Here is a 24,673-nt window from a genome sequence, read left to right as displayed (position 1 = left end):
TCTCTCTAATGGGAACTCTCGGAGAGAGTGGGGAAAGAGAGCACCAAACCCAGGATGTGATTAGCATATCAGCTTAATCTTGATTACCCACTACAGCTCAGGGACAGAGGAAGTCAGAAAAGAGCTCAGAAAAGGGAGAGAGAAACAAGAAGACGTTCTCTTCTTTTTCACTGCAGCAGTTGAAGGTGAAAGAGCTGTGTGGATGCCTCTAAAGGTATTTTCTCAGCATTTATGCGAGTTTGGGACATAATATCCCCAAAGAAGACTCAGAGTAGGAGGAAGAGGAGGAGGAAATGGCAGCTTCTCAGGTAAATGTATTGTCCCAGGTCTGGGGCTGTGTCTGCTTTTCCTCCTGCAAAGGCTGGACTGAGAAGCTGCAAACCTTTACTTCTCTGATTCCAGTTTTTTCCCCTGCGGGTTTGTTGTTATCAACATCTTCTTTTTTCTTTTTTTCTTATAATAGTGAAGACTGGCTCTTTAGACTGCTTTTCCCTTGTGTCCCACAGCCTTCTCTTCATTCTAACTTGGCTTTCTACAGACCATGATGAATTGTCAACATGAATTAGTGACTTTCAACTGATGAAAATATTCCCTTTGTGAGAGATGAACATGGATATCTGAGATTCCCATTGGAATGTGGTTTAGTGTTGAGATCCTAGGAAAGTAGGGGAAATGCTGTGACGAGTTTACATGTGGATCCAATTCAGTTCTTTAGAACAGGAGTAAAAAATGCCCTTTTAAGTAGAATGAACTCAGCAGTCCAAAATTTTTCAGAAAATTTTCAGAAATGAAAAAAGTACCAGAGACTATCCTCTATATCGATTAAAAAAAAAAAAAACCCTTACTATTATGTACTGTTAGTACTATTAATGTACTATTAGTTTACAGATCGTGGGAGGTATATATGTAGTGGAATTTGCATAAAACTGATATTTTTCATAATAGATTGAGATCATGGTTTTCATAATATTGCTAAAATACCTGGCAGTGATAACGCATTTTTCCATGTGCTTCTTACCCCATGACCTCAGATGTTCACTGGTTCAGGTGCTTCTGTGAAATTCCAGTGCTTTTTTTTTTTTTTCTATCTTCAAAAAGGGTCTTGGAAAGAAAAACTGAGGGATATGCGTAACTATCACAGTTAATGGGGAAACTCTTTATCATCTTAGTTTCTCTTTGCTTTGAACAATGAACACTGTTGGCTAAAACAGATGCACAACTTGAGAATTGTGAGTTAAGTTTTATTTACAGCAAAATGTGGATAGCACCCCAGGAGACAGCACCTCAGATAACTCTGAGAGACTGCTCCAAGAGGCAGTGGGGGAAGGTCAGTGTATAAGATTTTAGTGAACCGGGAGTCCTGTGCAGACAAGCGCTAACTTGACAAAAGCATTTCTTCCAGTCATGAGGAGCTGACGTCACCGTTCAGTGATTTAGTGCTGATTTCCTGGTGGCTCAGACGGTAAAGTGTTTGCCTGCAATGCAGGAGACCCGGGTTCAATCCCTGGGTCAAGAAGATCCCCTGGAGAAGGAAATGGCAATCCACTCCAGTACTCTTGCCTGGAAAATTCCATGGATGGAGGAGCCTGGTGGGCTATAGTCCATGGGGTCACAAAGAGTCAGACATGAGTGAGCGACTTCACTTTCTTTCTTCTTCTAGATATGAAGGGGCTTCCCTGATGCCTCAGATGGTAAAGAATCTGCCTGCAATGCCTTGGTTTGATCCATGGGTTGGGAAGATCCCCTTGAGGAGGGCATGGCAACCCACTCTGGTATTCTTGCCTGGAGAATCCCCACAGACAGAGTACAAGTGACTAAGTGACTAAGCCCAGCACACACAGATATGAAGAGATGCAAGGATTGGTATCATGGAATCAGTTCCTGAAAATATCTAACTCTCTAAAGACCTGTTCCACCAGATTCCCTGCAGTACAGAGTGCCTCAGTGCAACCTGAACTCCCTCAGGGGATTGAAGTCAACACTTGCAGCACCATAGGGTTCATTCTCCCCAGAGGCAGATGACAAACGCCCTTCTTGTTCAGTGGCTGGCAATGCTCTTGGCAAGTGCCAGTTTGTAGTTGACAATACTCACCTGTGTTTAGTAGAGATACTGGGTTTTGGGAGTAGGGGTTTTCGTCGCTCAAGCCCCAGTCTGAGCATTTCCGGTACACTCCACGCTCACATCACAGACATAGTTTCATCCTATTTCTGTATTTTCAAAAATGTTTACAAGAATCATATTACTGCTAATCTATGTTCAACAGTGTTGTTGTTTTTTTTTTTCTCCTGTGTCAAGTTTTAAAATATAGTTCAGTGCAAATGATACAGACTTCCAGGAAATTAAAAAATTCAGAACCAGAGCTCCACTTTATTTTATATTTTTGTATATGTCTATTTTAAAAAATTAAAATAATATCCTGAAATATTTATGTTCATTTTTAATCAGTTAGAAATTATCCTGATATTATTGACATGACAGTTTTTCTCTATTACTATTACTGAGTATGGAGTCTCATTGTAGTATATGTCTGTATGCATAAACATGTTAACATAATAACATCGATATTTTTCTTGTTGTTGTTGTTTTTTAAGATTCCCTGGAGAAGGGAATGGCTACCCATTCCAGTATTCTTGCTTGGAGAATCCCATGGACAGAGGAGCCTGGCAGGCTACAGTCCCTGGGGTCCCAAAGAGTAGGATACAACTGAGTGACAAACACTTTTCTTGTTTTTAGTATTATTTACAAATACAGAAATTTCTATAAACTTTCATTAGAGTTGTCTCTGTATATTTTTCTGGGTTTTATTAAAGTCTAGAGTCCATACAGTGAAGTAAAATTTCAGCTCTGCCATTTAAAGAATGTCCGTTAAAATATTTGTCAAGAGATGCAACAGCAACATTATTGATTTTAAATTATTTCTGTGAACATTCAAGACTCTGAACAACTGTCAGAAAGATATATAGTATATACTAAATAGTTAAAATGATTCTTGCCACCAAGGTTACAATCCTATTAGACCTGTAAAATCTGTAGAACTCTTAAAGTTCAAAGTTAAGTATGAATTCTTTCCTTACTATTCTACTTAATTGCTGTTCAAAATGGCCATTCATGGAGCAGAATTTTCAACATTACTAGTTCAAAAAAGGTTGTTAAAAATGTGACACACTGAGCCCACCGTGGCATGTTTGGAGTAGAATGTGCTTTTAAAAATATTTCCTTTTTTTTTTTTTTTGGATAGTTTATCCTGTGTCACATGAGGACAACACTCAAAAATAAATATGCCAATGTTGATCTGATTATTTTATAATTCCTCTTCCAAGTCATAATAGTTTCCATAGTAGTTTGTGGATCATATCTCATCCTATTTTCTTGGGGCTAAAAATAGGGTAGAAAATACTCAGTTCACTTCAGTCTCTCAGTCGTGTCTGACTCTTTGCGACCCCATGACTGCAGCATGCCAGGCCACCTTGTCCATCACCAACTCCCAGAGTTGACTCAAACTCATGTCCCTTGAGTCAGTGATGCCATCCAACCATCTCATCCTCTGTCATCCCCTTCTCCTCCCGCCTTCAATCTTTCCCAGCATCAGGGTCGTTTCAAATGAGTCAGTTCTTTGCATCAGGTGGCCAAAGTATTGGAATTTCAGCTTCAATATTAGTCCTTCCAATGAATATTCAGGACTGATTTCCTTCGGAATGGACAGTTTGGATCTCCTTACAGTCCAAGGGACTCTCAAGAGTCCTCTCCAATACCACAGTTCAAAAGCATCAATTATTCAATGCTCAGCTTTCTTTATAGTCCAACTCTCACATCCATACACGACTACTGGAAAAACCATAGCCTTGATGAGATGGACCTTTGTTGACAAAGTAATGTCTTTGCTTTTTAATATGCTGTCTAGGTTGGTCATAACTTTTCTTCCAAGGAGTAAGTGTCTTTTTATTTTATGGCTCCAGTCACCATCTGCAGTGATTTTGGAGCCCCCCCAAAAAAAGTCTGTCACTGTTTCCACTGTTTCCCCATCTATTTGCCATGAAGTGATGGGACAAGATGCTATGATCTTAGTTTTCTGAAAGCTGAGCTTTAAGCCGACTTTTTCACTCTCCTCTTTCACTTTCATCAAGAGGATCTTTAATTCTTCTTCACTCTCTGCCATAAGGGTGGTGTCATCTGCATATCTGAGGTTATTGATATTTCTCCCGGCGATCTTGATTTCAGCTTGTGCTTCATCCAGCCCAGCCTTTCTCATGATGTACTCTGCATATAAGTTAAATAAGCACGGTGACAATATACAGCCTTGACTGTATTCCTTTTCCTATTTGGAACCAGTCTGTTGTTCCATATCCAGTTCTAACTGTTGATTCCTGACCTGCACACAGATTTCTCAAGAGGCAGGTCAGGTGGTCTGGTATTCCCATCTCTTTCAGAGTTTTCCACAGTTTATTGTGATCCACACAGTAAAAGGCTTTGGCATAGTCAGTAAAGCAGAAATAGATGTTTCTCTGGAACTCTCTTGCTCTCTCGATGGTCCGGCGGATGTTGGCAATTTGATCTCTGGTTCCTCTGCCTTTTCTAAAACCAGCTTGAACATCAGGAAGTTCACAGTTCACGTATTGTTGAAGCCTGGCTTGGAGAATTTTGAGCATTACTTTGCTGGTGTGTGAGATGAGTGCAGTTGTGCGGTAGTTTGAGCATTCTTTGGCATTGCCTTTCTTTGTGATTGGAATGAAAACTGACATTTTCCAGTCCTGTGGCCACTGCTAAGTTTTCCAAATTTGCTGGCATATTGAGTGCAGCACTTTCACAGCATCATCTTTCAGAATTTGAAATAGCTCAACTGGAATTCCATCACCTCCACTAGCTTTGTTCGTAGTGATGCTTTCTAAGGCCCGCTTGACTTCACATTCCAGGATGTCTGGCTCTATGTGAGTGGTCACACCATCGTGATATCTGGGTCATGAAGATCTTTTTTGTACAGTTCTTCTGTGTATTCTTGCCACCTCTTCTTAATATCTTCTGCTTCTGTTAGGTCCATATCATTTCTGTCCTTTTTTCAGCCCATCTTTGTGTGAAATATTCCCTTGGTATCTCTAATTTTCTTAAAGAGATCTCTAGTCTTTCCTATTCTATTGTTTTCCTCTATTTCTTTGCATTGATCACTGAGGAAGGCTTTCTTATCTCTCCTTGCTATTCCTTGGGACTCTGTATTCAAATGGGTATATCTTTCCTTTTCTCCTTTGCTTTTCACTTCTCTTCTTTTCACAGCTATTTGTAAGGCCTCCCCAGACAGCCATTTTGCTTTTTTGCATTTCTTTTTCTTAGGGGTGGTCTTGATCCCTGTCTCCTGTACAATGTCATGAACCTCCATCCATAGTTCATCAGGCACTCTGTCTATCAGATCTAGTCCCTTAAATCTATTTCTCACTTCCACTGTATAATCATTAAGGATTTGATTTAGGTCATACCTGAATGGTCTAGTGGTTTTCCCCACTTTCTTCAGTTTAAGTCTGAATTTAGCAATAAGGAGTTCATGATTGGAACCACAGTGAGCTCCCAGTCTTGTTTTTTGCTGACTGTATAGAGCGTCTCCATCTTTGGCTGCAAAGTATATAATCAATCTGATTTCAGTGTTGGCTGTCTGGTGATATCCATGTGTAGAGTCTTCTCTTGTGTTGTTGGAAGAGGGTGTTTGCTATGGCCAGTGTGTTCTCTTGGCAGAACTCTATTAGCCTTTGCCCTGCTTCATTCTGTACTGCAAGGCCAAATTTGCCTGTTATTCCAGGTGTTTCTTGACTTCCTACTTTTGCATTCCAGTCCCCTATAATGAAAAGGACATCTTTTTTGGGTGTTAATTCTAAAAGGGTTGGTGGTGGCCTGCTGCAGGGTTGGGGGCACAGACTAACAGTGTATGCATGGGATCTTTTGAGGGATGTCACCATTATCTTCATTACCTCAACCATAGTTTCAGATCAGATCAGATCAGTCACTCAGTCGTGTCTGACTCTTTGCGACCCCATGAATCACAGCACGCCAGGCCTCCCTGTCCATCACCAACTCCCAGAGTTCACTCAGACTCATGTCCATCGAGTCAGTGATGCCATCCAGCCATCTCATCCTCTGTCGTCCCCTTCTCCTCCTGTCCCCAATCCCTCCCAGCATCAGAGTCTTTTCCTGTGAGTCAGCTCTTCGCATCAGGTGGCCAAAGTACTGGAGTTTCAGCTTCAGCATCATTCCCTCCAAAGAAATCCCAGGGCTCATCTCCTTCAGAATGGACTGGTTGGATCTCCTTGCAGTCCAAGGGACTCTCAAGAGTCTTCTCCAACACCACAGTTCACAAGCATCAATTCTTCGGCGCTCAGCCTTCTTCAGAGTCCAACTCTCACATCCATACATGACCACAGGAAAAACCATAGCCTTGACTAGATGAACCTTTGTTGGCAAAGTAATGTCTCTGCTTTTGAATATGCTATCTATTGGTCATAACTTTCCTTCCAAGGAGTAAGCATCTTTTAATTTCATGGCTGCAGTCACCATCTGCAGTGATTTTGGAGCCCAGAAAAATAAAGTCTGACACTGTTTCCACTGTTTCCCTATTTCCCATGAAGTGATGGGACCGGATGCCATGATCTTCATTTTCTGAATGTTGAGTTTTAAGCCAACTTTTTCAGTCTCCACTTTCACTTTCATCAAGAGGCTTTTGAGTTCCTCTTCACTTTCTGCCATAAGGGTGGTGTCATCTGCATATCTGAGGTTATTGATATTTCTCCCGGCAATCTTGATTCCAGCTTGTGTTTCTTCGTCCAGCATATCTCATGATGTACTTGCATATAAGTTAAATAAGCAGGGTGACAATATACAGCCTCGACAAACTCCTTTTCCTATTTGGAACCAGTCTGTTGTTCCATGTCCAGTTCTAACTGTTGCTTCCTGACCTGCATACAAATTTCTCAAGAGGCAGATCAGGTGGTCTGGTATTCCCATCTCTTTCAGAATTTTCCACAGTTTATTGTGGTCCACAGAGTCAAAAGCTTTGGCATAGTCAATAAAGCAGAAATAGATGTTTTTCTGGAACTCTCTTGCTTTTTTGATGATCCAGCGGATGTTGGCAATTAGATAGATGTAAAAGAAATAATTCCATAGTTCATCAGGGTCTCTATCTATCAGATCTAGGCCCTTAAATCTATTTCTCACTTCCACTGTATAATCATAAGGGATTTGATTTAGGTCATACCTGAATGGTCTAGTGGTTTTCCCTACTTTCTTCAATTTAAGTCTGAATTTGGTAATAAGGAGTTCATGGTCTGAGCCACAGTCAGCTCCTGGTCTTGTTTTTGTTGATTGTATAGAGCTTCTCCATCTTTGGCTGCGAAGAATATAATCAATCTGATTTTGGTGTTGACCATCTGGTGATGTCCATGTATAGAGTCTTCTCTTGTGTTGTTGGAAGAGGGTGTTTGTTGTGACCAGTGCTTTTTCTTGGCAAAACTCTATTAGTCTTTGCCCTGCTTCATTCTGTACCATAGTTGGCCCCAGGTAAATAGCAGAGAAGGAACACAGCTCCACCCATCAACAGAAAATTGGATTAAAGATTTACTGAGCATGGTCCTGCCCATCAGAAGGAGACCCAGTTTCCCCCTCAGTCAGTCTGTCCCATCAGGAAGTTTCCATAAGCCTCTTATCCTTCTCCACCAGAGGGTAGACAGACTGAAAACCACAATCACAGAAAACTAACCAATCTAATCACATGGACCATAGCCTTGTCTAACTCAGTGAAACTATGAGCCATGGCCACCCAAGTCATGGTGGAGAGTTCTGACAAAATGTGGTCCACTGGAGAAGAGAATGGCAAACCACTTCAGTATTCTTGCCTTGAGAACCCCATGAACAGTATGAAATGGCAAATGGATAGGACACTAAAAGATGAACTCCCCAGGTTGGTAGGTGCCCAATATGCTACTGGAGATCAGTGGAGAAATAAATTCAGAAAGAATGAAGAGACAGAGACAAAGCAAAAACAACACCCAGTTGTGGATGTGACTGGTGATGGAAGCAAGATCCAATGCTGTAAAGAACAATATTGCATAGAAACCTGGAATGTTAGGTCCATGAAACAAGGCAAATTGGAAGCTATCAAACAGGAGATGGCAAGAATGAACGTCAACATTTTAGGAATCAGTAAACTAAAATGGACTGGAATGGGTGAATTTAACTCAGATGACCATTATATCTACTATTGTGGGCAAGAATCCCTTAGAAGAAATGGAGTAGCCATCATAATCAATAAGAGAGTCCGAAATGCAGTACTTGAATGCAATCTCAAAAATGACCGAATGATCTCTGTTCATTTCTAAGGCAAACCATTCAATATCAGGGTAATCCAAGTCTATGCCCCGACCAGTAAGCTGAAGAAGCTGAAGTTGAACCGTTCCATGAAGACCTACAAGACCTTCTAGAATTAACACCCCAAAAACGAAAATATTATTGTGTAAAAATTATATTCTTGTCTAATAGCAGCCACTCTCCTAAATGAAAACCAGGTCTCTTAACTTGCTGTTTCCATCATGGGTCATATTAGGAAGTGTTCCCACAGCAACATGGCATCTGTATTTTGTATTTCAGGGATGGCTGACATTCCGGGATGTGGCCATAGACTTCACTCAAGAGGAGTGGGAATGCCTGGACCTCGGTCAGCGGGAATTGTACAGGGACGTGATGGTAGAGAACTACAGGAACCTGGCCTGCTTGGGTGAGGATGACTTCCTTCCAGAATCGCTTATCTAACCTCAGGGTTTTGGTTCCTTCATTTCTAGAATGTCTTCTGAAATTTTCTGCTCTGCACATTTGTTTCAGATCTCTGCTTTCTAGAGGAAATGGGTATCTGTGAGTTTAGAAAGAAAGGCTTCATGATGATTCGTTATGCTTGTAACCTTTTTCTTCCTTCATGTAATCTGCCTCCTTCTTCTAGGTTAGTGGTAATTGTGGTATTAAATAGTTGTACCTTCTCTTAATTTCACATTTCCGCTACTTACTTTTGCTTTAGTGCCACTCGACCAGAATCTCAGGACCTGACTTTTTTGTATTAGTTAGCATTGTATAGGTACTTTCAATAAAGTATTTGGGGAAGTCATTCTCTAGGCTGTATTAACATTCACCCATGCATTCTCTTCTCACCTGAATACATATTGGATTGGAAACTGATGAATCTCTGGCACAACAAATATTCCTTTCTCTGATGAACAGGTCTTGTGGTCTCTAAGCCAGATTTGGTCATCTTTCTGGAGCAAATGAAGGATCTCAGGAATATAAGGAGAATGGAGACAATAGGCATATACCCAGGTAGGTGTGAATGGATGGAGCTGATGACTCAGGTGAGAGGCCCAGTGAGAGACCTACCTGGGAAGGAAATCTAAAACAGAATGGCTATATATATGTATAGTTGATTCTATGAGAATCAGTGAGGAAGTCATCCTTTGTCATGTGGCTTGGGAAGATTTGCTTCCTTGGAAATGATTTTGGAGAAGTCTGGGTTTATTTCTGTTGCTGTCATAGATGGATATCACCTTCCTCATTCTGTCTCTTTAATCATTCATGAATTCATCTCCAGTGATTGCTTTTCTCATTGACAATGAGACCTAAAATTCTCCTCTTGGCCTGTGACAACCTGCATGAGTTGGCTACTCTTTCATTTCTTGGGAATCCTAGGAAGACTGTGCACACTTCTGAGTGACTATATGATACTCCTTTTAAAGTTTGTTTCTACCTTTAAACAGAAACTGTGTAAGAGAGTCATAGACATACTGCCAAAGTCCTAGGAATAGTTAGGACAGATTTTTTTTCTTTTTTTCTGATTTATAGTTTCCAACCCACTGGAAACTGCAGATATGACCTTATTCATGTCAAACTCAAGTAATGTCTTCACTGCATAAAGCAAAACCTCCCTAAAATGGGAAAATGAAAGTCTCATGGTTACTTTAAAGGTTCTCTTCTCTTTATACAAACTCATGTTAAAGACCTAAGTGTATTTGTCTCAATTCCTGAATGGTAAAATACTTTAATATATTCAATTACCTCAAAGAATTTTAAAATAAATTGGCATCAGAACTTAGAACATTTCCATATTTGCAATGGTTGTTTCAAACTGTTAAGATTTTTTGATAATATATAGAAATATTTTTATTGAGTTCTTAGTGGAATGTAGCTGTTTTACAAAGCTCTGCTGCTGTACAGCAAACAGTATCAATTATACATATATATAGCCACTCTGTTTTAGATTTCCTACCCAGTTAGGTCTCCAAAGAGTACTGAGTAGAGCCCCATGTGTTTCCATCATATTTTTAAAGTCTCACTTCTTATTTAATTTCTTAAGAACTACTACTTTGTCAATTTATCTTGTTCATTATGAGCTTCCCTGGGCTCTGTCTTGTATGTCCTCACTTGCTAAGACATTAGTTCTATGTCATATCATTTATGATTTTTAGATTCAAACATCTGAACATTCTCAAGTAAAAACACAGGTGATAAGAAGTGAATTAAATAATTAGTAGGCACCTAGTACTTGTGAAAATGTTTGGTGTCTCAATTTAAGAGGACTTTAAGCAAAAAGTAATCATTTGATTGCCTCTCTAATCTTCACTTAGTTTTTATCTAAGCAGGTTTTTATCTTGCTCCTTCCTCTACAACATATTTCTTTGTCCTCTCATTTTGTCACATATTCTGTGTTTGTGGTCTCCGTTCTGCAGGCTGCAGGACCCTAGTTCCTCTTGCTCCTGGTGTCTATCCCCTGGTGGGTGAGGTTGGCCCAGAGGTTTGTGCCCTTATCTCCTGATAGACTTTTGATGGTTGTTACTATGACCCGAGCCTGCCCTGGATATTGAGGGGAGCTTCCCCTTGGCTCTGTGGCTGTCACTGCCCTGTCTGTGGTGGGGTCTGCTCCCTGGTTTGTGGCATAGAAGCCCCCAGATCTGTTTCTTCACCATGATTCTAATCTGTGGTGAAGGCAGGTGGGATTGGAGCACACCCACTGGGATTGCTCCTCTGGGGATGTTCACCTTGGGGAGTGTTCTGTGTGCCACATCTCATGCCTTGTGCGAGCTGTCATGTGATCCTGGTCGGCACTGCTCCTGGCCCCACCTCAACCATGGGTATCCCATGGCCCTGATGTCTCTCAGATGTTGTTTTCACCAGGTCACCAGCATAGATCCTCTGAAGTCAGGGCCCAGGATTGCATTCATCATGGAGCTGGACCCACTGTGGTGCTCTGGGGCAGCTCAGATTCCGGCCTGGCCCCGCCCCCTTGTGTAGGAGCCCACAAAGTCTACAGCTGCTTATGCTACACCTTCTGTGACTGGGGGAGCCCTCCTTGTCCACTCAGATGTTCTAAACGGGCTGAGTTTACACAGACAGCTATGATGGTGTAGAAACGAGTTTGTGCAACTTCCTGTATAGATATCAGCTTGACTTCCTTAAACTGCCAGACCCTGGGGCTCAGCAATGCTTCAGCCACCTCTGTGCATGTGGATAAACTACAGACACCTGCTCCTAAGGTTTCCCAGAGTCCACCAGTCTACCCTGGTAATGAGGGGCGCAGAGGAAGAGTCAACAGCTGGGTTCATGAGAGCACCCACCCTAATGGAGCCCTTCATAGTGCCTGGTGAAGAGGGGCTGGCACAGGGGGAGAGAGGCTATAAACAATGGTGGGCCTTCGTTTTGGACATCACTCAACAATGGCACTCTACTCTGTGGTGGTTCAGGCTTCCTTCCCGAGCATTTCTGTTTGCAGGGCTCCTCCCTCCCTGCCTTTCCTGCAGGATGTCCCCTCACAGCCCACAGCAGTCTTCTGCCTGAGTCTGCTTTCCAGACCCCACATTCTAGCACCCAGTCCTTGTCTGCAGCAGTGGCCACCCTCTCAGGCTGGGTGGGCAGGGCAGGGGTCAGTACCCTGTGTACAGGTCTCACTCTGTCCTGCTGCCACAGACTGTTGCCGTATTCTCTTCCCACAGAGGATGAGGCTCCCTTTCTGTCCCAACTGGGCTCCCCTAGTGAGGGCCTTCCCTGGATGTGGAGACCTCTCCTCTCTTCAGATCCCCCCAGGGTTGCAGGCCCCATCCCACTTCCTTTCCTGTTCTTTTTCCTTCTTCTTTCTTTCACCCTGCCTAGCTCAGCAGGAATCTTTCTTGTCCTTTAGATTTCCAAGGTCCTCTGCTAGTGTTCAGCTGGGCTCTGTGAGAACTGTTCCATTTCTGATGTATGCTTGATGCATTTGTGGAGAGAAATGAAGTCCATGTCTGCCTAATCCTCTGGCATCTTGATCCTCCCATCTCTATTTTACTTTTAAGCTAGCGAAGGGTTCATCAATTTTCTCTAAATCTTTAAGGATATTCACTGAGAATCAGATCGGATCAGATCAGTCACTCAGTCATGTCCGACTCTCTGTGACCCCATGAATTGCAGCACGCCAGGCCTCCCTGTCCATCACCAACTCCCAGAGTTCACTCAGACTCATGTCCATGGAGTCAGTGATGCCATCCAGCCTTCTCATCCTCTGTCGTCCCCTTCTCCTCCTGTCCCCAATCCCTCCCAGCATCAGAGTCTTTTCCAATGAGTCAACTCTTCGCATCAGGTGGCCAAAGTACTGGAGTTTCAGCTGTAGCATCATTCCTTCCAAAGAAATCCCAGGGCTGATCTCCTTCAGAATGGACTGGTTGGATCTCCTTGCAGTCCAAGGGACTCTCAAGAGTCTTCTCCAACACCACAGTTCAAAAGCATCAATTCTTCGGTGCCCAGCCTTCTTCACAGTCCAACTCTCACATCCATACATGACCACAGGAAAAACCATAGCCTTGACTAGATGAACCTTTGTTGGCAAAGTAATGTCTCTGCTTTTGAATATGCTATCTAGGTTGGTCATAACTTTCCTTCCAAGGAGTAAGTGTCTTTTAATTTCGTGGCTGCAGTCACCATCTGTAGTGATTTTGGAGCCCAGAAAAATAAAGTCTGACACTGTTTCCACTGTTTCCCCATCTATTTCCCATGAAGTGCTGGGACCGGATGCCATGATCTTCGTTTTCTGAATGTTGAGCTTTAAGCCAACTTTTTCACTCTCCACTTTCACTTTCATCAAGAGGCTTTTGTCCTCTTCACTTTCTGCCATAAGGGTGGTGTCATATGCATATCTGAGATTATTGATATTTCTCCTGGCAATCTTGATTCCAGTTTGTGTTTCTTCCAGTTCAGCATTTCTCATGATGTACTCTGCATATAAGGTAAATAAGCAGGGTGACAATATACAGCCTTGACATACTCCTTTTCCTATTTGGAACCAGTCTGTTGTTCCATGTCCAGTTCTAACTGTTACTTCCTGACCTGCATACAAATTTCTCAAGAGGCAGATCAGGTGGTCTGGTATTCCCATCTCTTTCAGAATTTTCCACAGTTTATTGTGGTCCACACAGTCAAAAGCTTTGGCATAGTCAATAAAGCAGAAATAGATGTTTTTCTGGAACTCTCTTGCTTTTTGTATGATCCAGCGGATGTTGGCAATTTGATCTCTGGTTCCTCTGCCTTTTCTAAAACCAGCTTGCACATCAGGAAGTTCACGGTTCACATATTGCTGAAGCCTGGCTTGGAGAATTTTAAGAATTACTTTACTAGCATGTGAGATGAGTGCAATTGTGCGGCAGTTTGAGCATTCTTTGGCATTGCCTTTCTTTGGGATTGGAATGAAAACTGAGCTTTTCCAGTCCTGTGTCCACTGCTGAGTTTTCCAAATGTGCTGGCATATTGAGTGCAGCACTTTCACAGCATCATCTTTCAGGATTTGGAATAGCTCCACTGGAATTCCATCACCTCCACTAGCTTTGTTCACGACCCAGATAATCATGATAGTGTGATCACTGACCTAGAGCCAGACATCCTGGAATGTGAAGTCAAGTGGGCCTTAGAAAGCATCACTGAGAACAGTAGATAATAAAACTTATTCTTTGGTGTCTTTCAGCTATGTCTCCTCAAGACACCCAGGATTTGATGCCAAAGAAACCAAGGGTAGAAGATTTGTTCCCAAAAGCAAACCTAGGAATATATGAAAGATTTCACCTCAGAAACTTGCAATTAATGAAAGACTCAGAACATACAAAGGCATGTGAAAGACAGAAAGGATGTTTATATGGACATAAAGAAATTGAGACAGTTACAGACGATATAGACATTACTGCAGAAAGAAATGAGCTACATGAGTCAAACTGGGGAAAACACCCATTTCAGGCTTCAACATCTGCTGAGAAGTGTAAGTTTTTCAGAAAAAATTTACATTGTTTTTTGAAACATACTTGTTCTCTGAAAGGAAATGTGGAAAATCTGGAAGGTCCTCCAGTATCTACTGTAAATACTCATTCAAACCACTCTGAGCATAGGCTTCGATTAAACATATATTTAAACATGTCTGAAAACCAGAAATTTAAAAATGATGGGGAAAACTCACAATGTAATCAATTTGAGGGATCTGTTAGCAGAAAGTCATTATTCTTCCACCAACAGATATTTTCTCTCCATTCCAAGGTGTGTAATGTTGATGATAGTGGAAGAGATGTAATCCAACCATCATTGTTCAATACATCCCATGATATGGTTAATACAGAAGAACTTTCTGTGTGTAATAAAATGAATCAGACCTTAAGTAAGAGCTCCAGGTCCAGTAATTACACAATTATTTACGATGGAGTGAAGGTCTATTCATGCAATGAAACTGGGCATAACTTTGAACAAGACTCAAACTTTATGGAACACCAGGGAGCTCAATCTTCACACAAGGATTCTAAAAGTAATAAACGTAGGAATATCTTTTATCAAGCATCAGGTCTTCCTCTAAAGAGTATTCATAGTGGAGAGAAAAGTTACAATTGTAGTGAATATGGTAAAGTTTCTAATGAGTCTTCAAATCTTATTCAACAGCAGAGGATTCAGAATTCACAGAAACAGTACAAGTGTAATAAATGTGGGAAAGTCTTTAACAACACGTCTAATATAAGTAAACATAGGAAAATACATTCAGGAAGCAAACCTTTCAAGTGTACAGAATGTGCCAAAGCCTTTAATCAGAGTTCAAACCTTAGTCACCATCGACAAATCCATACTGGCAGGAAACCTTATAAATGTAAGGAATGTGGCAAAGTGTTTATCTATTTCTCAAATCTTAGTCAACATCAGCGAATTCATATTGGGGACAAACCTTATAAATGTGCAAAGTGTGGCAAAGCCTTTAATCAGAACTCAAATCTTACTCGACACCAGCGAACTCATACTGGAGAGAAACCTTATAAATGTAAGGATTGTGGCAAAGCCTTTAGCCGGCGCTATGGTCTTACTCAACACCAGCGAATTCATACTGGAGAGCAACCTTATAAATGTAAAGAATGTGGAAAAGCCTTCAATAAAAACTCAAATCTTACTCAACACAAGCGAATTCATACTGGAGTGAAACCTTATAAATGTAAGGATTGTGGCAAAGCCTTTAGCCAGCGCTATGGCTTTACTCAACATCAGTTAATTCATACTGGAGAGAAAGCTTATAAATGTAAAGAATGTGGAAAAGAGTTTAGTCAATACTCAACTCTTACTAAACACCAGCGAATTCATACAGGAGAGAAACCTTATAAATGTAAAGAATGTGGAAAAGCATTTAATAAAAACTCAACTCTTACTAAACACCAGCGAATTCATACCGGAGAGAAGCCTTATAAATGTAAAGATTGTGGCAAAGCCTTTAGCCAGCGCTATGGTTTTACTCAACATCAGTTAATTCATACTGGAGAGAAACTTTATAAATGTAAAGAATGTGGAAAAGCCTTTAGTCAATCCTCAACTCTTACTAAACACCGGCGAATTCATACAGGAGAGAAACCTTATAAATGTAAAGAATGTGGAAAAACCTTTAATCGAAATTCAAATTTTACTAAACATCAGATAATTCATACTGGAGAGAAACCCTACAAATGTGAAGAATGTGGCAAAGCCTTTAGCCAGCGCTATGGTTTTACTCAACATCAGTTAATTCATACTGGAGAGAAACCCTACAAATGTGAAGAATGTGGAAAAGCCTTTAGTCAATCCTCAACTCTTACTAAACACCGGCGAATTCATACAGGAGAGAAACCTTATAAATGTAAAGATTGTGGCAAAGCCTTTAGGCACAGAAGTCATCTCACTAGGCATCTCAGTGTGCATACTGGAGAGAAACCCTAGTAATGAAATAAGTGATGGAAGAAGTTTGTCCTAAACATACATGTTAGAAAACACAAGACCATTTATATAAGAAAGATATGGAATGATGGAGAAATGTAAAAGAAAAAAAAAATGTAGAAAATGGTTTAATGAAAAACGAAATCTAAATAAATTCCAGAAAATCCATACTAGAAAGCTTTACATCAATCCTGTTTTCCAAAGTTCCTCTTAAAGAGAAGTACTATAGATAGTAATCCACAGTTAAAACAGATAGAAAATTGATATGTTAGAGTGGATCACAAGATGAAAGTTTGATGTTTCAGATCAGATCAGATCAGTCACTCAGTCGTGTCCGACTCTCTGAGACCCCATGAATCACAGCACGCCAGGCCTCCCTGTCCATCACCAACTCCTGGAATTCACCAAGACTCAGGTCCATCGAGTCAGTGATGCCATCCAGCCTTCTCATCCTCTGTCGTCCCCTTTTCCTCCTGCCCCCAATCCCTCCCAGCATCAGAGTCTTTTCCAATGAGTCAACTCTTCGCATGAGGTGGCCAAAGTACTGGAGTTTCAGCTTCAGCATCATTCCTTCCAAAGAAATCCCAGGGCTGATCTCCTTCAGAATGGACTGGTTGGATCTCCTTGCAGTCCAAGGGACTCTCAAGAGTCTTCTCCAGCACCACAGTTCAAAAGCATCAATTCTTCAGCGCTCAGCCTTCTTCACAGTCCAACTCTCACATCCATACATGACTACTGGAAAAACCATAGCCTTGACTAGATGGACCTTTGTTGACAAAGTAATGTCTCTGCTTTTGAATATGCTATCTAGGTTGGTCATAACTTTCCTTCCAAGGAGTAAGCGTCTTTTAATTTCATGGCTGCAGTCACCATCTGTAGTGATTTTGGAGCCCAGAAAAATAAAGTCTGACACTGTTTCCACTGTTTCCCCATCTATTTCCCATGAAGTGGTGGGACCAGATGCCATGATCTTCGTTTTCTGAATGTTGAGCTTTAAGCCAACTTTTTCACTCTCCACTTTCACTTTCATCAAGAGGCTTTTGAGTTCCTCTTCACTTTCTGCCATAAGGGTGGTGTCATCTGCATATCTGAGGTTATTGATATTTCTCCCAGCAATCTTGATTCCAGTTTGTGTTTCTTCCAGTCCAGCATTCCTCATGATGTACTCTGTTTAGAAAGGTACAATTATTAGCAATGTATCCTTGTTTATATTGACATGATTTGTGATTATTTGAAAATGAATGTAATTCAACTCTCTAATTACTCCATGATATGCTTCATTTCTAGTGTGTATGTAAACTTATGTTTTTGATGGTTGGTACCTCAAAGATGAGAGAAGCCGTTCTATCTAAGGAGAAATCATTTATATGTATTCTCCATTAGAAGATTAAGGGCACAGTAATGTAACATGTACAGTAAACATCTAAATGGAGGTGTTTGTCATTCATGTCAAACATCCCTGTAGGTCACCATGATGTAAGTGTTCAGGGAATAATTCCACATACTAAAGATGTAATTATCAAGTTATGCTTTTAAAGGTTAATATAATGACAGTTCACTGAAATCTCAACAGAAATTATGAATATCTGACATATTTCAAATAACCTCTGATGCCCTAAAATGTATGGGAAACGCTTCCCAGAAAATTCCTGTAATTACTGTAAGTCTTCTTTCTTAAATGATTGGCCTCCATTTTGTAATCATAGAAATCACAACTCTCAGATCATTATATCAGAGGAATGAATATCATTGTTTATGCTTGTAATCTGTCTTTTAATCAAAGTTACACAGGGGAGTGTAAAATGTTTTATTCTGACTGTGTGTGATGTTCATACATGTTAATCAATAAAACTGAATGGCTTCTTGTGGTAAAGTTGGTGTGAATGAATGAAGTGTTAACCTACCACCACCATTAACCTCTCCCATCTTATTTAAGGTTGCAGAAAAGAGCACATAACAATAAACTATTTGGTAGCACAATGGGATGGCATCTGTAACAGTTAGTTTCCTTACTACCCATAAGCCTCAAATCATTTGATCATGTATTTCCCATCATTTCTCCATTGTACTTTTCACCCACTCTGTAACTACGGGGACACTGACGGTTCTAATAAGAAGGACCATACAGAGGACTGTTGAGAGCCTCCCTGACTGCTCCGTGCTGTTGCTGCCTCAGCATCTGTCTGGGGAGCAGGCAGCCTGCAGTTCCTTGAACTCACACCAGCCAGTCCTGTGAGCACCTGCACTAGATGACCCCCTTCCTTGAGACCAGCAATCTGGCTGAACCCCAGGGTCTACTTCACGGGTCCCCCTTCAATGACACCCTCAGAGCTCACCAGATTCCTGCTGCTCTTGGTTTGAATGGACCCATCCACACTCAGCCTGGGGGGCCCACAGCACTTCACCCAGGGTCACTTAGGCCTGAACCCCAAATACTGGAACTTTCTCTGCCTGATTCTAGCCTTGACCTCCCTCAGAAGTTCCCACCCTAAATCCTCCCCTCGTGAGAGGTCTCAGCTGTGCTGAGTGTGAGGGCTTGAGCTCTGGGTGTCTGAATGTGTGTCTTGGGGAAGAAACATCAGAACGTATGGGAAACTTGGTAGAGACTCATTTCTGCACCTTAGACCTGCAGATTGATAACTTCTTGGAGTGGGGACCTGACCATCAGGGATTTGTATTGACTGAAATGATTCAGAAAGAATCCTTAACCAAGTGGTTTCCATCTGCTCCCCATCAGGATCACGTGACCAGTGTCAGGAAATGACCTCACTGATGCCCTCCCAACAGAGTTTTGTGTTGGTCCTGTGGGAGCATCAGTGTGGTTTGTAGGAAGTGCTTCAGGGGATCCTAAGGGGGTGCCCAGGTTAAGGACGTGGCTTCTGGTCCGTTTGTGAGAGCTGAGGCCCAGCTTCAATCCGAGGAGAGGCAGCAGGGTTGGTCTAGCTGGATTTGGACCGGGGAAGTCAGTCAGCTCACATCGTCTGTGAGCAGAGTGTTAGGAGCTCTCTAATGGGGAGAGAACAATCAAGAAATAAGTCCACAGGCTGGTCTCCAGGTAGGAAGTGACTGTTCCCGAATCTCTCCTGAAACAAAGGACAGGAGAGGTGGGTTTTTTCAGCTTTTCAAGGTCCTTCTGTCTGTAGGTGAAGTGGTTGCAGGTTAAAGAGCTGTGCGGATGTCTTTGGAGGTATTTTCTCAAGACACAGGTGTGAATTTGCAACATAACATTCCCAGAGAAGACAGAGCAGCAGGAAGAAGAGGAGGAAATGGCAGCTTCTCAGGTAAATGTCCTGTCCTGGGTCTGGGGCTGTGTCTGCTTTTCCTCCTGAAATGCCTGGACTGAGAATCTGCAAATCTTTACTTCTCTCCTTCTAATATTTTTGCCCAGAGCATTTGTTATCAACTTATTTTTTCCTTTTTTTTTTCTTATAATAGTGAAGACCTGCTCTTTAGACTACATCTCCCTTAGTCCTAGAGTCTTTTCTGCATTGTCTGTATCCCAGCTTTCTATGGAGTATGATGAATTCTCAACTGGTGAAAATGACTCTCAACTGGTGAAAACATTCCCTTTGTGTGAGATCAACCCAGGGAGGCATAGGTTCTGAGGATCCTATTGGGATGTGCTTCAGTCTTGGGATCTTAGAGAAGTAGGGGAAAATCTTAGAGAAGTAGTAATGAATTTACATGTAGATGCAACTTCAGACATTTAGAAAAGGATTAAGAAAATGTCCTTATAACCTCAGCAGTCCAGAATTCCACAGAAAGTTTGTGGAAAAGATGGAGAAGAAAAATGTGAGACAGTCTTCTCTGTATCAGAGAAGGCAATGGCACCCCACTCCAGTACTCTTGCCTGGAAAATCCCATGGATGGAGGAGTCTGGTGGGCTGCGGTCCATGGGCTCGCTAAGAGTCGGACACAACTGAGCGAATTCACTTTCACTTTTCACTTTCATGCATTGGAGAAGGAAATGGCAACCCACTCCAGTGTTCTTGCCTGGAGAATCCCAGGGATGGGGGAGCCTGGTGGGCTGCTGTCTATGGGGTCCCACAGAGTCGCACACAACTGAAGTGACTTAGCAGCAGTAGCAGCAGCTTCTCTATATTGGCAGGAAGGACTCATGCTTAACTTTACTTTTAATATACAGAACATTGGAAGTTATATGTGAAGAGAAATTAGCATACAACTGATATTTTTTCAGGAGAGATTCAGATCACTGCTAACATTTATCCCATTACACTTCATGTTCCATTGGTTCAGGTAGTTCTCTGAGATTCCAGCACTAAGATGTTCATACTTTTTCTCTTTATCTTTAATAAAAATCTTTGAAAGATTTAGTAAGGAGTGCGAATAAGCTGCCACAGTTAATGAGAAATCCGTGTCTTCTTAGTTCTGTTTGCTTTGGAAAAATGAACACTCACCTGTGTTTAGTAGGGTTCTTGAGAGTTTTGAGTTTTCATTACTTAAGCTCAGGTCTGATTGTTTCCATTTTTAATATACTCAGCACTCATATTCAAACTACTGCACAATTGCACTCATTTCACAAGCTAGCAAAGTAATGCTCAAAATCCTTCAAGTTAGGCTTCAACAGTATGTGAACTTCCAGATGCACAACCTGGGTTTAGAAAAGGCAGTGGAACCACAGATCAAATTGCCAACACCAACTGGATCATAGAAAAAGCTAGAGAATTTCAGAAAAACATCTACTTCTGCTTCACTGACTACACTGAAGCCTTTGACTGTGTAGATAACAACAAACTGTGGAATATTCTTAAAGAGATGGGAGTATCAGATCACCTTACCTGCCCCCTTCTAAACCTGTATGGAGGTCAAGGAGCAACAATTAGAACTCGACATGGAACAACGGACTGGTTCAAAACTGGGAAAGGAGTATGTCAAGGCTGTATATTGTCACCTTGTTTATTTAACTTATATGCAGAGTACATCATGCAAAATGCTGGGCTGGATTAAGTACAAGCTGGAATCACAATTGCAGGGAGAATATCAGTAAACTCAGATATGCAGATATCACCATCCTTATGGCAGAAAGCAAAGAGGAATTAAAGAGACTCTTGATGAAGGTGAAAGAAGAGACTGAAAAAGCTAATTTAAAACTCAACATTCAAAAAACGAAGATCATGGCATCCAGTTCCATCACTTCATGGTAAATAGATGGGGAAACAATGACAGACTTTATTTATTTAACACTGTGGACGGTGACTGCAGCCATAAAATTGAAACTCACTTGCTTCTCAGAAGAAAAGCAATGACAAACCTAGACAACATATTAAAAAAGCAGAGACATTACTTTGCCGACAAAGGTCCATATACTCAAAGCTATGGTTTCTCCATTAGTCATGTATGGATGTGAGAGCTGAACAATAAAAAAGTCTGAGCCCCAAAGAATTGATGCTTTTGAACTGTGGTGTTGGAGAAAACTCTTGAGAGTCACCTGGACTGCAAGGAGATCAAACCAGTCAATCCTAAAAGAAATGAACCCTGAATATTGAATGCTGAATATTGAATATTGATGCTGAAGCTGAAGCTCCAATACTTTGGCCACCTTTTGAGAAAAGCCAACTCATTGGAAAAGACCCTGATGCTGGGAAAGATTGAAGGCAGGAAGAGAAGGGAACAGCAGAGGATGAGCTGGCTGGATGGCATCACCATCTTGATGGAAATGAGTTTGAGCAAAATCCGGGAGATGATGAAATACAGGGAATCCTGGCATGCTGCAGTTCATGGAGTCACAAAGAGTCAGACCAGACTGAGAAACTGAACAACATATTCCAAAAATAGAATTCTTATCACATTTTTGTATTTTCTATAATATTTACAGGAATCTTATTACTAATATATGTTCAACCCTGTTAAATCTAAAATATCGCTCAACACTAGTGATAGAGATTTTCAAAAGAATAAAAGATTCAGAAGCAGAAGATTTATATCATATCGTCATGTGTTTTTGCCCTAGCATGTTTAAAAAATACAGTGAATCAACCATAAATAAATTATAAGATTTAAACAGGGAAATCTATTCTTGATTTTATTGACATGAATAATTTTTCTCTACCACTTTTAATATGTATATAGTTCCTAAGTAGTGTATGTATGTGTGCATGAAAATGTTAACATTATATGATTGATCTTTTCTGTTTCTGATGTTTTTGCCAGTTACCTCAATCGGGTAAAACCTCCATTAGAATGGTCTGTGTGCTGCCTTTTTTTCTTTTTAGAGACAATCAAGCTCAGATCCACTGAAGTAAATCCCAAGCTCTACCATTTCCTGAATATTTGACCAAATATTCAAAACAATTTTGGATAGCATTATTATTGATCTAAAATTATTTATGTGGCTCATTCAAGATTGAAAAGTAAAAAAGTATTAGATATATAGTATATAAATCGTCTAAAGGATTGTTTTTTCTAGGTTTACTAATCTATTAAACCTGTAAAATCTGTATAATGCTTTAAGTTCAATCTTAACTATGATTTCTTACATGGCTGTTTCATTTCTGTGCCATTCACAATGGCCATTTATGAACCAGATATGTAGTTAAAATTCAGCTTGTTTTGGCTCCTTCAGCTCCATAGGAGCCAAAATCCTTGGTCTCCTATATTTTTACATTCTGATCAGTTGTATATCAAAATCATCTATTCAGTTCAGTTCAGTCGTTCAGTTGTGTCTGTTTGCGACCCCATGAATCGCAGCACGCCAGGCCTCCCTGTCCATCACCAGCTCCCAGAGTTCACTCAAACTCACATCCATCGAGTTGGTGATGCCATCCAGCCATCTCATCCTCTGTCATCCCCTTTTCCTCCTGCCCCCAATCCCTCCCAGCATCAGACTCTTTTCCAATGAGTCAACTCTTCGCATGAGGTGGCCAAAGTACTTGAGTTTCAGCTTTAGCATCATTCCTTCCAAAGAACACCCAGGGTTGATCTCCTTTAAAATGGACTGGTTGGATCTCCTTGCAGTCCAGGGGACTCTCAAGAGTCTTCTCCAACACCACAGTTCAAAAGCATCAATTCTTCGGCACTCAGTTTTCTTCACAGTCCAACTCTCACATCCATACATGACTTATAATATAACATGCTTGAATGAACTTATGTTTGGTAAGAAGGAGATAATTAGCAGGTATCCCAGATCTATGAAAATGCTTTGTTCATATATTTCAGATTACTTCTAGCGAAAAGTAATCGTTAGGTTTTTTTTGTCTACTTCCTTCAAGGGGTGTTTGAACCATGGTATAATTTAATCACAAAGGTTTAGTTGATATGTCGGTGATTCTTTGCATATTTTACAACTTAATTTTTTTTCTTTATTTATAAAGTAAGATTGCTTTTGTTCTAAAGAAAGGGTTACAGCCTTGATATCTTGTCTATATATATCAGCAATTTGTTAATAACATGCTAAATTTCTAAACTGGGATAAAAATGCTTATTCATTTTAATTTTTCATTGGAGTTTTTTAGGAATGATTTTTTCCATTTTCTGTGATTATCTCCCTGCTTGCAACCCAGACCAGGGTCTAAAATGGTTGCTTTCTACATGTGCACAGTCACAAGCAAAAAATATAATTTAGAAGGATTCTTTTTTAATAGAACGTATAAGTTGTATTCAGACTTCTGGGCAAAAAAAATTCTCTTATTTAGCTGTTTTGTATGAGTTTGATTGCTTTTTGATGAAAAGTTCCCCCAAATTTGTTACTTTTAATTTTGTTTTTACCTGACCTATATTTCATGAATGTAAATGACAATTTTGACTAAGTACAATTAATATGGCATTGAATTCAAATATGAATCTCCCATATATCTATTGCTAATAAAATGATATGTTTAATTATTACTCATAATCTATGTGTAACTTATAAACTTATTTTCCTTCTTTTTTTTTTTGATATTTGCAAACAATATATTCTATAAGGGGTTAATAGCCAAATTATCCAAAGAACAGGTTTCCCAGGTGGTGCTAGTGGTAAAGGATCCACCTGCCAATGCAGGAGATGTAAGAGATGTGGGTTCAATTCCTGCATCTGGAAGATCCCTGGAGAAGGGCATGGCAACCAACTCCAGCATTCTTTTTTTTTTTTCTTTCTTTTTATTTTATTTTATTTTTAAACTTTACATAATTGTATTAGTTTTGCCAAATATCAAAATGAATCCGCCATTTTATGATTTTTATGCCTTGGTGAGGAGTTACAGAAATACTTTTAAATTTACACTTTTTTCCCTGCATCTTTTAAAATTTATTTTCTCTTTTTATTTTTTCAATTATTAAAGTATGATAACACATTTACAGAAGACTTGGAAAATACAGAACAAAGTTACATACAGGTCCACTATATATTACAATTATTTTTCTACATAGATAAATTAAGATTTTTAGTTGGAGTTTCACTATCAAACTTCCAAAAATTAATAGAATGAGCAGACAGAAGTA

General features: G+C 40.5%; 2 protein-coding genes across 3 annotated transcripts in view; both read left to right on the top strand.

The window, feature by feature from the left end:
* The window catches only part of LOC102390926 (zinc finger protein 420-like), a 30,791-nt gene extending 14,398 nt beyond the window's left edge, over nucleotides 1-16,393 (top strand). The window contains exons 5-7 of the mRNA XM_025270186.3: nucleotides 8,621-8,747; nucleotides 9,242-9,337; nucleotides 13,995-16,393. Of these exons, the coding sequence (XP_025125971.3) occupies nucleotides 8,621-8,747; nucleotides 9,242-9,337; nucleotides 13,995-16,237 (2,466 nt within the window). The 3' untranslated portion in view covers nucleotides 16,238-16,393. The remainder of the gene's footprint in view (nucleotides 1-8,620; nucleotides 8,748-9,241; nucleotides 9,338-13,994) is intronic.
* LOC123330292 (zinc finger protein 501-like) overlaps nucleotides 1-24,673 on the top strand; it is an 85,852-nt gene that overhangs the window by 49,605 nt on the left and 11,574 nt on the right. Inside the window, exons 1-2 of one of the 2 annotated variants that reach the window (XM_045163350.1) lie at nucleotides 19,012-19,289; nucleotides 19,378-19,515. The gene's annotated coding sequence lies outside the window, so the exon portion shown is untranslated. Of the gene's footprint in view, nucleotides 1-19,011; nucleotides 19,290-19,377; nucleotides 19,516-24,673 lie in introns of those variants that run through there. The other variant, XM_045163351.1, reaches the window with a different exon arrangement.

This window comes from Bubalus bubalis, chromosome 18 (assembly GCF_019923935.1).
Source record: "Bubalus bubalis isolate 160015118507 breed Murrah chromosome 18, NDDB_SH_1, whole genome shotgun sequence".
Classification (NCBI taxonomy): domain Eukaryota; kingdom Metazoa; phylum Chordata; class Mammalia; order Artiodactyla; family Bovidae; genus Bubalus; species Bubalus bubalis.
Note: the sequence above shows the minus strand (reverse complement) of the source record. Positions and strands in the feature narration are given on the sequence as shown.